The sequence below is a fragment of the Oncorhynchus masou genome, unplaced genomic scaffold, assembly GCF_036934945.1.
Source record: "Oncorhynchus masou masou isolate Uvic2021 unplaced genomic scaffold, UVic_Omas_1.1 unplaced_scaffold_3791, whole genome shotgun sequence".
NCBI lineage: Eukaryota > Metazoa > Chordata > Actinopteri > Salmoniformes > Salmonidae > Oncorhynchus > Oncorhynchus masou.
In genome coordinates this window covers 18,826-31,629 of record NW_027010193.1, presented here as the reverse complement: position 1 = coordinate 31,629, position 12,804 = coordinate 18,826, and the positions used below count along the sequence as shown (strand labels likewise).

Genomic DNA, 12,804 nt, shown 5'->3' with positions numbered 1-12,804 from the left:
ACATGTATTGACTCAGTGTTGTGAATAGTATTTCTGTATTTAATTTTCAATAAATTTGCAAAAACATTTAAACATGTTTTCACTTTGTCATTATGTTTAAATGGGTGAGGAAAAAAAACAATTTAGACCATTTTTGAATTCAGGCTGTAACACAATGTGTAATAAGTCAAGGGGTATGAATACTTTCTGAAGGCACTGTAATGTAATCTATGTCTTACAGCTCTGAGGACATTGTGGTGAAGCTGAACGGCAGTCAGCTGACGATGGACTACCTGGAAGAGGTTGGTTTTAACGAACCGATCCTGGTTCTGAAGAAGGACGGTCTGGGGATGTCCATGCCCGCTCCTACCTTCTACATCAATGATGTGGAGAACCATGTTGGTACGTATAGTCCTGTCTCTGTCTACTGCTCTAACAGCTTCAGTAATACTTGGGGATGTCCACGTTCTACATTTCCGTCGGTAATGACTGAACCTATGTCTCTAAATAACTAATTGTTTTCCTACAGTAAGTTATGTAGGCCTACTTTACTGATCTCCATCAGATGCTCCTCCCCCTCTCTCTCTTTACAAAATGCTTTTGCTGGTGCCAGCGCACAGCTTTTCATATCACTCAATCCAGAGCGAGGTGCTAAGTTGTCTAAATAACTCAGGTGGCTAGTTTGCCTGTCTGTAAAGAGAAGGGCGGGCTGTTCGTTGATCATGCTGCTCTGATTGGATAGAGCGATACTGTATATTTCTCCATCCATTCGCTTCATAATTTCACACAATCACTTCTCTTGGCCTGATTCAGTCTGATTATTTATATTACTTCTGCCTCCTATTAGCCTGATAATTTAGATTACTTCTGCCTCCTATTAGCCTGCTCATTTAGATTACTTCTGCCTCCTATTAGCCTGCTCATTTAGATTACTTCTGCCTCCTATTAGCCTGATCATTTAGATTACTTCTGCCTCCTATTAGCCTGATCATTTAGATTACTTCTGCCTCCTATTAGCCTGATCATTTAGATTACTTTTGCCTCCTGTTAGCCTGCTACTATGATACATCAATAGGCGAGGACATTTGCCAGCAAGCTATCAATGTGCATAATATCTAACAAGCTATCAATGTGCATAATATCTAACAAGCTATCAATGTGCATAATATCTAATAAGCTATCAATGTGAATAATATCTAACAAGCTATCAATGTGCATAATATGTAATAAGCTATCAATGTGCAAAATTTCTGACATAGGTAGCCTAGTGGTTAGAGCGTTGGACCAGTAACCGAAAGGTTGGAAGATCAAATCCCAGAGCTGACAAGGTAGAAATCTGTCGTTTTGCCACTGAACAAGGCAGTTCACCCACTGTTCCAAGGCAGTCACTGAAAATAAGAATTTGCTCTTAACTGACTTACCAAGTTAAATAACAGATAAAAATAAATAACAAGCGGGGCAAGGGTAGGTAAAAAATATGAAATGCTAATTAAGTTGGGCCATTAAGTTGGCAACCAAACAATCATGTCCTGCATTTTATCAATACATTTCAGTCAGACATTCCAACCTGTTTTCATCAGACATACCAACCTGTCTCAGCCAGACAATCCGACCTGTCTCAGTCAGACGTTCCCGACTTGTCTCAGTCAGACATTCCGACCTGTCTCAGCCAGACAATCCGACCTGTCTCAGTCAGACGTTCCCGACTTGTCTCAGTCAGACGTTCCGACCTGTCTCAGCCAGACAATCCGACCTGTCTCAGTCAGACAATCCGACCTGTCTCAGCCAGACAATCCGACCTGTCTCAGCCAGACAATCCGACCTGTCTCAGTCAGACGTTCCCGACTTGTCTCAGTCAGACATTCCGACCTGTCTCAGTCAGACATTCCGACCTGTCTCAGTCAGACATTCCGACCTGTCTCAGTCAGACGTTCCGACCTGTCTCAGTCAGACGTTCCGACCTGTCTCAGTCAGACAATCCGACCTGTCTCAGTCAGACAATCCGACCTGTCTCAGTCAGACATTCCGACCTGTCTCAGTCAGACATTCCGACCTGTCTCAGTCAGACAATCCGACCTGTCTCAGTCAGACGTTCCCGACTTGTCTCAGTCAGACAATCCGACCTGTCTCAGCCAGACAATCCGACCTGTCTCAGTCAGACGTTCCCGACTTGTCTCAGTCAGACATTCCGACCTGTCTCAGTCAGACATTCCGACCTGTCTCAGTCAGACATTCCGACCTGTCTCAGTCAGACAATCCGACCTGTCTCAGTCAGCGTTCCGACCTGTCTCAGTCAGGCGTTTCGACCTGTCTCAGTCAGGCGTTCCGACCTGTCTCAGTCAGACGTTCCGACCTGTCTCAGTCAGACGTTCCGACCTGTCTCAGTCAGACGTTCCGACCTGTCTCAGTCAGACAATCCGACCTGTCTCAGTCAGACAATCCGACCTGTCTCAGTCAGACATTCCGACCTGTCTCAGTCAGACATTCCGACCTGTCTCAGTCAGACAATCCGACCTGTCTCAGTCAGACGTTCCGACCTGTCTCAGTCAGGCGTTTCGACCTGTCTCAGTCAGACGTTCCGACCTGTCTCAGTCAGACGTTCCGACCTGTCTCAGTCAGACGTTCCGACCTGTCTCAGTCAGACGTTCCGACCTGTCTCAGTCAGACGTTCCGACCTGTCTCAGTCAGACATTCCGACCTGTCTCTCTCTGACATTCCAACCTGTCTGTCATGTTGAAAAGATGTATCATCAGGATGTGGTAGTTTACTGGTGATGAACACTTCTCCAATCATTGTTGAGATCTGATATTCCATGCAGCTCGAGAGGAGACATAGGCCAATGTCAAATCAAATCAAATAAAATGTAATTTATTTATATAGCCCTTCGTACATCAGCTGATATCTCAAAGTGCTGTACAGAAACCCACCCTAAAACCCCAAACAGCAAGCAATGCAGGTGTAGAAGCACAGTGGCTAGGAAAAACTCCCTAGAAAGGCCAAAACCTAGGAAGAAATCTAGAGAGGAACCAGGCTATGTGGGGTGGCCAGTCCTCTTCTGGCTGTGCCGGGTGGAGATTATAACAGAACATGGCCAAGATGTTCAAATGTTCATAAATGACCAGCATGGTTGAATAATAATAAGGCAGAACATTTGAAACTGGAGCAGCAGCACGGTCAGGTGGACTGGGGACAGCAAGGAGTCATCATGTCAGGTAGTCCTGGGGCATGGTCCTAGGGCTCAGGTCAGTTGAAACTGGAGCAGCAGTGCGGCCAGGTGGACTGGGGACAGCAAGGAGTCATCATGTCAGGTAGTCCTGGAGCATGTTCCTGGGGCTTGGTCCTGGGGCTCAGGTCCTCCGAGAGAGAGAAAGAAAGAGAGAAGGAGAGAATTAGAGAACGCACACTTAGATTCACACAGGACTCCAGATATAACAAACTGACCCTTGTTCCCCGACATATAAACTACTGCAGCATAAATACTGGAGGCTGAGACATTAGACTGATAGATATCAGCTACACATAGCAGTATTAGACTGATAGATATCAGCTACACATAGTAGTATTAGACTGGTAGATATCAGCTACACATAGTAGTATTAGACTGATAGATATCAGCTACACATAGCAGTATTAGACTGGTAGATATCAGCTACACATAGTAGTATTAGACTGATAGATATCAGCTACACATAACAGTATTAGACTGATAGATATCAGCTACACATAGTAGTATTAGACTGATAGATATCAGCTACACATAGTAGTATTAGACTGGTAGATATCAGCTACACATAGCAGTATTAGACTGATAGATATCAGCTACACATAGCAGTATTAGACTGATAGATATCAGCTACACATAGCAGTATTAGACTGGTAGATATCAGCTACACATAGTAGTATTAGACTGGTAGATATCAGCTACACATAGTAGTATTAGACTGATAGATATCAGCTACACATAGCAGTATTAGATGATAGATATCAGGTCATTATGTCAAATGTGTTCGGCTCTCCATTCTTATTAGTTGCTCAGTCACTATATTTGTTGCTTCTCAGTCCTGTTTTATTTCCCTTCCTTTTTTTACATTCTCTGAGATCAACCAGAAATGTTTCCTTGTCCAAATTTTCATATAACAGCCGCACCTGTAGTCTCTCATTTCTGCATCACCAACTTTGCACTCGGCGAAAGATTATTCTACCTGCACCTCAGTTATGTGTTGCCATAGCCCCCATTTCTCACAATGTTCTGAAAAATCATTCTGTTGTCCCACATTAGTGTATTTAAATTGTGGTCACCCTATATCAACTGTCAATTTACAGATACGATTACAAATACTCGTATCGCCAGGTTGGCCACCCCTGGAGGTTACAACTTTGCTGAGAGGAACAAGTAGTAATATGATTTGTCCACCAGAGATCGGCGCTGTCAGTTTTGATCTCTGCTGACACACTCATGCTTGTGACTAACACATCTGCTACTTCTCCTTTATACTGAGCAGCCTAGTTAGCAACACATCTGCGACTTCTCCTTTATACTGAGCAGCCTAGTTAGCAACACATCTGCTACTTCTCCTTTATACTGAGCAGCCTAGTTAGCAACACATCTGCTACTTCTCCTTTATACTGAGCAGCCTAGTTAGCAACACATCTGCTACTTCTCCTTTATACTGAGCAGCCTAGTTAGCAACACATCTGCTAATTCTACTGCTTTATACTGAGCAGCCTAGTTAGCAACACATCTGATACTTCTCCTTTATACTGAGCAGCCTAGTTAGCAACACATCTGCTACTTCCACTGCTTTATACTGAGCAGCCTAGTTAGCAACACATCTGCTACTTCTCCTTTATACTGAGCAGCCTAGTTAGCAACACATCTGCTACTTCCACTCCTTTATACTGAGCAGCCTAGTTAGCAACACATCCGCTACTTCTACTGCTTTATACTGAGCAGCCTAGTTAGCAACACATCTGCTACTTCTCCTTTATACTGAGCAGCCTAGTTAGCAACACATCTGCTACTTCTCCTTTATACTGAGCAGCCTAGTTAGCAACACATCCGCTACTTCTCCTTTATACTGAGCAGTCTAGTTAGCAACACATCTGCTACTTCTCCTTTATACTGAGCAGCCTAGTTAGCATCACATATGCTACTTCTCCTTTATATTGAGCAGCCTAGTTAGCAACACATCTGCTACTTCTCTTTTATACTGAGCAGCCTTGTTTGCAACACATCTGCTACTTCTCCTTTATACTGAGCAGCCTAGTTAGCAACACATCTGCTACTTCTCCTTTATACTGAGCAGCCTAGTTAGGAACACATCTGCTACTTCTCCTTTATACTGAGCAGCCTAGTTAGCAACACATCTGCTACTTCTCCTTTATACTGAGCAGCCTAGTTAGCAACACATCTGCTACTTCTCCTTTATACTGAGCAGCCTAGTTAGGAACACATCTGCTACATCTACTGCTTTATACTTAGCAGCCGAGTTAGCAACACATCTGCTACTTCTCCTTTATACTGAGCAGCCTAGTTAGCAACACATCTGCTACTTCTACTGCTTTATACTGAGCAGCCTAGTTAGCAACACATCTGCTACTTCTACTGCTTTATACTGAGCAGCCTAGTTAGCAACACATCTGCTACTTCTCCTTTATACTGAGCAGCCTAGTTAGGAACACATCTGCTACTTCTCCTTTATACTGAGCAGCCTAGTTAGCAACACATCTGCTACTTCTACTGCTTTATACTGAGCAGCCTAGTTAGCAACACATCTGCTACTTCTACTGCTTTATACTGAGCAGCCTAGTTAGCAACACATCTGCTACTTCTCCTTTATACTGAGCAGCCTAGTTAGCCACACATCTGCTACTTCTCCTTTATACTGAGCAGACAAGTTAGCAACACATCTCATCAACTCACTGCCATTTAAAGACCTGCTCACTATTGATTTTCTTGTGTCTTTAATGTTTAATTAAGGTGCATTTAACTGTTTGTATTCATCACTCCCAGGTCCAGATGTGGGTGTGGATGTGATAGATGTGACCAAGCAGACTGACAGTAAGATGAAGCTCAAGGACTTTGTAGATTACTACTACAGCACCAACAGGAAGAAAGTGTTAAACATTATCAACCTGGAGTTCTCTGACAAACGGTAGGCACACACCTAAGAGGTACACAGACACGTGTTCTCATGATACACATTGTGCAGCACAACACTTCTCCTGACTTTCTCTGATACAGATCATACTAAACAGTATTTTAATGTCATTATTATTAAACACCATTAAGATGATAATGATATTATAATGTTAATATTAACCCCTATGTATTTATGGTATGTTTTTTTATGGTATTGTTGTGGCATGATTTGAATAGTGTTTATTTCTCTGTCTCTCAGAATGGACAGTATAGTGGAGAGCCCTCAGATTGTGCGGAGGTTGTCGTGGGTGGAGAACTACTGGCCAGACGATGCTCTCCTGGGGAAACCTAAAGTCACTAAGTACTGTCTGATCGGTGTTAAAGACAGCTACACTGACTTCCACATCGAGTGTGGAGGGGCATCCGTATGGTACCACGTACTCAAGGTATGACACAGTTAATCACCTTATTGATGAATTAACTTTATTAAGGTGCTGTAATGTCTGGTACAACATACTCAAGGTTTTAATGTCATTTATTAGGATCCCCCATTAGCCGACGCCAATGGTGACAGCTAGTTTTAGTTTTAGCTGGGGGTCTGATACATAATTAAAAATACATTACAGTCTAAATACTTTACAATTGACATACATTAACATGTAGTGTACATTAACATGTAGTGTGTGTGTGTGTGTGCATTTCTCAGTTTCATATACATGTCAGTACATACACACAACATACATGTCAGTGCATACACACAATATACATGTCAGTACATACACACAACATACATGTCAGTGCATACACACAATATACATGTCAGTACATACACACAATATACATGTCAGTGCATACACACAATATACATGTCAGTACATACACACAATATACATGTCAGTGCATACACACAATATACATGTCAGTACATACACACAATATACATGTCAGTGCATACACACAACATACATGTCAGTGCATACACACAACATACATGTCAGTGCATACACACAATATACATGTCAGTACATACACACAATATACATGTCAGTGCATACACACAATATACATGTCAGTACATACACACAACATACATGTGTGTCAACATGTGTGTCAGTACTGTGTGTAAGTTGACTATGCAAATAATTTGGAATTTCCAACACATTAAATGTTCTTATAAAGACAAGAAGTGTCACAGTCAGTCTTTCTTCTACTCTTAGCCAATGAGAGACTGGTATGCATAATATTTATATTAGTCCTCTGATTACAATGAAGAGCAAGACGTGGCGCTCTGTTCTGGGCCAGCGGCAGTCTTTCTTAGCAGGACTTGACCATATGACTGGACAATAATCAAGATACGATAAAACTAGAGCAGGACTTGCTTTGTGGAGTGTGATGTCAAAAAAGCAGAGCATCTCTTTATTATGGAGAGACCTCCATCTTTACAACCATTGAATCTATAGTGCAAAAACAAGTTTTTAGACAAACTGAATTATCAAATTTACATAAGTATTCAGACCCTTCTCTCAGTACTTTGTTGAAGCACCTTTGGCAGTGATTACAGCCGTGATTCTTCTAGGGTATGACGCTACAAGCTTGGCACACCTGTATTTGGGGAGTTTCTCCCATTCTTCTCTGCAGATCCTCTTAAGCTCTGTCAGGTTGGATGGGAGCGTCACTGTTTGATCGGGTTCAAGTCTGGGCTCTGGCTGGACCACAACGGACATTCAGAGACTTGTCCCGAAGCCACTCCTGCGTTGTCTTGTTGTGTGCTTAGGGTCATTGTCCTGTCATTGTCCTGTTGGACAATGGGGTCATTGTCCTCCCTCATACCGGGTTCTACTTGAAAGGTACACCTTTTCCAATGCACTTCTCAAGGAAGAATTCTAGAGGTGTATTAGAAAACATAGCAAGAATGAAATTAGCCGTAGAATGAATAGGAACAGTCGTGGACATGTATTCACAAAATGTCTCCGAGTTGGGGTGCTGATCTAGGATCAGTTTTGCCTTTTAGATCACAATGAATAAGATTACATGAACAGGGTCCTAGATCAGCACTGCTACTCTGAAATGCTTTGTGAATACAGGCCTGCTGTTGAAAGGAGCTCTTGTTCTGTCTTGATGTTGTTGTTGTTTCCAGGGAGAGAAGATCTTCTTCCTGATCAAGCCCACGTCAGCCAACCTATCGTTGTACGAGCGCTGGAGGTCCTCAGCCAATCACACTGAGATGTTCTTCGCTGACCAGGTGGACAAGTGTTACAAGTGTACTCTGAAGCAGGGACAGACCCTATTCATACCATCAGGTTAGTGCACTCTGAAGTAGGGACAGACCCTATTCATACCATCAGGTTAGTGCACTCTGAAGTAGGGACCATCAGGTTAGTGCACTCTGAAGTAGGGACAGACGCTTTTCATACCATCAGGTTAGTGCACTCTGAAGTAGGGACTATCAGGTTAGTGCACTCTGAAGTAGGGACAGACCCTATTCATACCATCAGGTTAGTGCACTCTGAAGTAGGGACAGACCCTATTCATACCATCAGGTTAGTGTACTCTGAAGCAGGGACCATCAGGTTAGTGTACTCTGAAGTAGGGACAGACCCTATTCATACCATCAGGTTAGTGCACTTTGAAGTAGGGACCATCAGGTTAGTGCACTCTGAAGTAGGGACAGACCCTATTCATACCATCAGGTTAGTGCACTCTGAAGTAGGGACCATCAGGTTAGTGCAATCGGAAGTAGGGACAGACGCTATTCATACCATCAGGTTAGTGTACTCTGAAGTAGGGACCATCAGGTTAGTGCACTCGGAAGTAGGGACAGACACTATTCATACCATCCGGTTACTGCACTCTGAAGTAGGGACAGACCCTATTCATACCATCAGGTTAGTGTACTCTGAAGTAGGGACAGACCCTATTCATACCATCAGGTTAGTGTACTCTGAAGTAGGGACCATCAGGTTAGTGCACTCTGAAGTAGGGACAGACCCTATTCATACCATCAGGTTAGTGTACTCTGAAGTAGGGACCATCAGGTTAGTGCACTCTGAAGTAGGGACAGATCCTATTCATACCATCAGGTTAGTGTACTCTGAAGTAGGGACCATTAGGTTAATGCACTCTGAAGTAGGGACAGACACTATTCATACCATCAGGTTAGTGCACTCTGAAGTAGGGACCATCAGGTTAGTGCACTCTGAAGTAGGGACAGATCCTATTCATACCATCAGGTTAGTGTACTCTGAAGTAGGGACCATCAGGTTAGTGCACTCTGAAGTAGGGACAGATCCTATTCATACCATCAGGTTAGTGCACTCTGAAGTAGGGACAGATCCTATTCATACCATCAGGTTAGTGTACTCTGAAGTAGGGACCATCAGGTTAGTGCACTCTGAAGTAGGGACAGATCCTATTCATACCATCAGGTTAGTGCACTCTGAATCAGGGACAAGAAATCTTCAAACCATCACATCAGAATCAGAAATCTGTTCAGGGCTAGATTAGTTATTCTCACACCTATTATTATGTTGTCACCACATTCACATTGGGACTAGAATCAGAACTGTTCTGATGTTGTCACATTGGGACTAGAATCAGACCTGTTCTGATGTTGTCACATTGGGACTAGAATCAGACCTGTTCTGATGTTGTCACATTGGGACTAGAATCAGGCCTGTTCTGATGTTGTCACATTGGGACTAGAATCAGACCTGTTCTGATGTTGTCACATTGGGACTAGAATCAGGCCTGTTCTGATGTTGTCACATTGGGACTAGAATCAGACCTGTTCTGATGTTGTCACATTGGGAATAGAATCAGACCTGTTGTCACATTTCGAATAGAATCAGACCTGTTCTTGTGTTGTCACATTGGGACTAGAATCAGACCTGTTGTCACATTGGGAATAACATCAGACCTGTTCTGATGTTGTCACATTGGGACTAGAATCAGACCTGTTCTTATGTTGTCACATTGGGAATAGAATCAGACCTGTTGTCACATTGGGAATAGAATCAGACCTGTTCTGATGTTGTCACATTGAGAATAGAATCAGACCTGTTCTGATGTTGTCACATTGGGAATAGAATCGGACCTGTTGTCACATTGGGAATAGAATCAGACCTGTTCTGATGTTGTCACGTTGGGAATAGAATTAGACCTGTTGTCACATTGGGAATAGAATCAGACCTGTTGTCACATTGGGAATAGAATCAGACCTGTTCTGATGTTGTCACATTGGGAATAGAATCAGACCTGTTCTTATGTTATCACATTGGGAATATAATCAGAACTGTTGTCACATTGGGAATAGAATCAGACCTGTTCTGTTGTTGTCACATTGGGAATAGAATCAGACCTGTTCCTATGTTGTCACATTGGGACTAGAATCAGACCTGTTCTGATGTTGTCACATTGGGAATAGAATCAGACCTGTTCTGATGTTGTCACATTGGGAATAGAATCAGACCTGTTGTCACATTGGGAATAGAATCAGACCTGTTCTGATGTTGTCACATTGAGAATAGAATCAGACCTGTTCTGATGTTGTCACATTGAGAATAGAATCAGACCTGTTCTGATGTTGTCACATTGGGAATAGAATCAGACCTGTTCTGATGTTGTCACATTGGGACTAGAATCAGACCTGTTCTTATGTTGTCACATTGGGACTAGAATCAGACCTGTTGTCACATTGGGAATAGAATCAGACCTGTTCTGATGTTGTCACATTGGGAATAGAATCAGACCTGTTGTCACATTGGGAATAGAATCAGACCTGTTCTGATGTTGTCACATTGGGAATAGAATCAGACCTGTTGTCACATTGGGAATAGAATCAGACCTGTTCTGATGTTGTCACATTGAGAATAGAAGTGTAGAATGTGTGTATACTGTGTCTGTTTCCAGGTTGGATCAACGCAGTTCTGACTCCAGTGGACACTCTGGCCTTTTCTGGACACTTTGTCCACAACCTGAGTGTTGAGATGCAGATGAGGTGAGCACATCATCAGTATCAACGAGGACCTCCTGTAGCTTAGACTGTAGCTTTTAAGGTCAACTGCACTTCCTGATTTGGCCTATGTTTTTAATTAACGCCCATGAAGAAATGCTCATATTGGTCCCATGACTTGAATGGGATTTGTGCTACAAATGCTAAAATGTTAGCATGTGGAAACCGTGCCAGAGAACCTAAACCAAATATAGGATTGCTGGCATATCTTGTCCATAGACTGCTTACAGGGTAAGGAAACCAATATGCCATTTTAGGTGAACTATCCCTTTAAAAAATAATTTAAAGTGTGTTTTCCTCCACAGAGCATATGAGGTGGAGAAGCGTCTGAAGGTCAACTGTCTGACTCCGTTCCCCAACTTTGAGACGGCCTGTTGGTACGTGGGACGCCACCTGCTGGAGAGGTTCAAAGGTACATCACATTTTTTCTTTCTACAACTATTAGGTCTTTCAGGTTTGGTTTCAGTCTTCCTCTGCATTCCTTTTCCTTTGCTTGTGATGCGTTTCCTGTTCCCCTCGTGGTGCTGGTCCGTTTCCTGTTCCTCTAGTGGTGCTGGTCCGTTTCCTGTTCCACTAGTGATGCTGGTCCATTTCCTGTTCCTCTAGTGGTGCTGGTCCGTTTCCTGTTCCTCTAGTGGTGCTGGTCCGTTTCCTGTTCCTCTAGTGGTGCTGGTCCGTTTCCTGTTCCCCTCGTGGTGCTGGTCCGTTTCCTGTTCCTCTAGTGGTGCTGGTCCGTTTCCTGTTCCCCTCGTGGTGCTGGTCCGTTTCCTGTTCCTCTAGTGGTGCTGGTCCGTTTCCTGTTCCCCTCGTGGTGCTGGTCCGTTTCCTGTTCCTCTAGTGGTGCTGGTCCGTTTCCTGTTCCACTAGTGGTGCTGGTCCGTTTCCTGTTCCTCTAGTGGTGCTGGTCCGTTTCCTGTTCCTCTAGTGGTGCTGGTCCGTTCCCTGTTCCTCTAGTGGTGCTGGTCCGTTTCCTGTTCCTCTAGTGGTGCTGGTCCGTTTCCTGGTCCTCTAGTGGTGCTGGTCCGTTTCCTGGTCCTCTAGTGGTGCTGGTCCGTTTCCTGTTCCTCTAGTGGTGCTGGTCCGTTTCCTGTTCCTCTAGTGGTGCTGGTCCGTTTCCTGTCCCTCTAGTGGTGCTGGTCCGTTTCCTGTTCCTCTAGTGGTGCTGGTCCGTTTCCTGTTCCTCTAGTGGTGCTGGTCCGTTTCCTGTTCCTCTAGTGGTGCTGGTCCGTTTCCTGTTCCTCTAGTGGTGCTGGTCCGTTTCCTGTTCCTATAGTGGTGCTGGTCCGTTTCCTCTTCCCCTCGTGGTGCTGGTCCGTTTCCTGTTCCGCTAGTGGTGCTGGTCCGTTTCCTGTTCCTCTAGTGGTGCTGGTCCGTTTCCTGTTCCTCTAGTGGTGCTGGTCCGTTTCCTGTTCCCCTAGTGGTGCTGGTCCGTTTCCTGTTCCCCTCGTGGTGCTGGTCCGTTTCCTGTTCCCCTCGTGGTGCTGGTCCGTTTCCTGTTCCTCTAGTGGTGCTGGTCCGTTTCCTGTTCCTCTAGTGGTGCTGGTCCGTTTCCTGTTCCCCTTGTGGTGCTGGTCCGTTTCCTGTATGTCTATTGACTCTGTACCGGTATCCCCTGTATATAGCCTCCACATTAACTCTGTACCGGTACCTCCTGTATATAACCTCCACATTG

At 44.0% G+C, this 12,804-nt stretch overlaps 1 protein-coding gene across 1 annotated transcript; it reads left to right on the top strand.

Annotated features, from left to right (window-relative positions):
* Positions 1-209: 209 nt before the first annotated feature.
* Positions 210-11,767, top strand: LOC135534674 (lysine-specific demethylase phf2-like). The gene is made up of 7 exons (XM_064961591.1): positions 210-381; positions 5,993-6,134; positions 6,381-6,567; positions 8,259-8,421; positions 11,030-11,117; positions 11,438-11,544; positions 11,739-11,767. Exons 1-7 carry the CDS (start codon positions 210-212, stop codon positions 11,765-11,767), a joined length of 888 nt encoding a protein of 295 aa, XP_064817663.1.
* Positions 11,768-12,804: the final 1,037 nt, after the last annotated feature.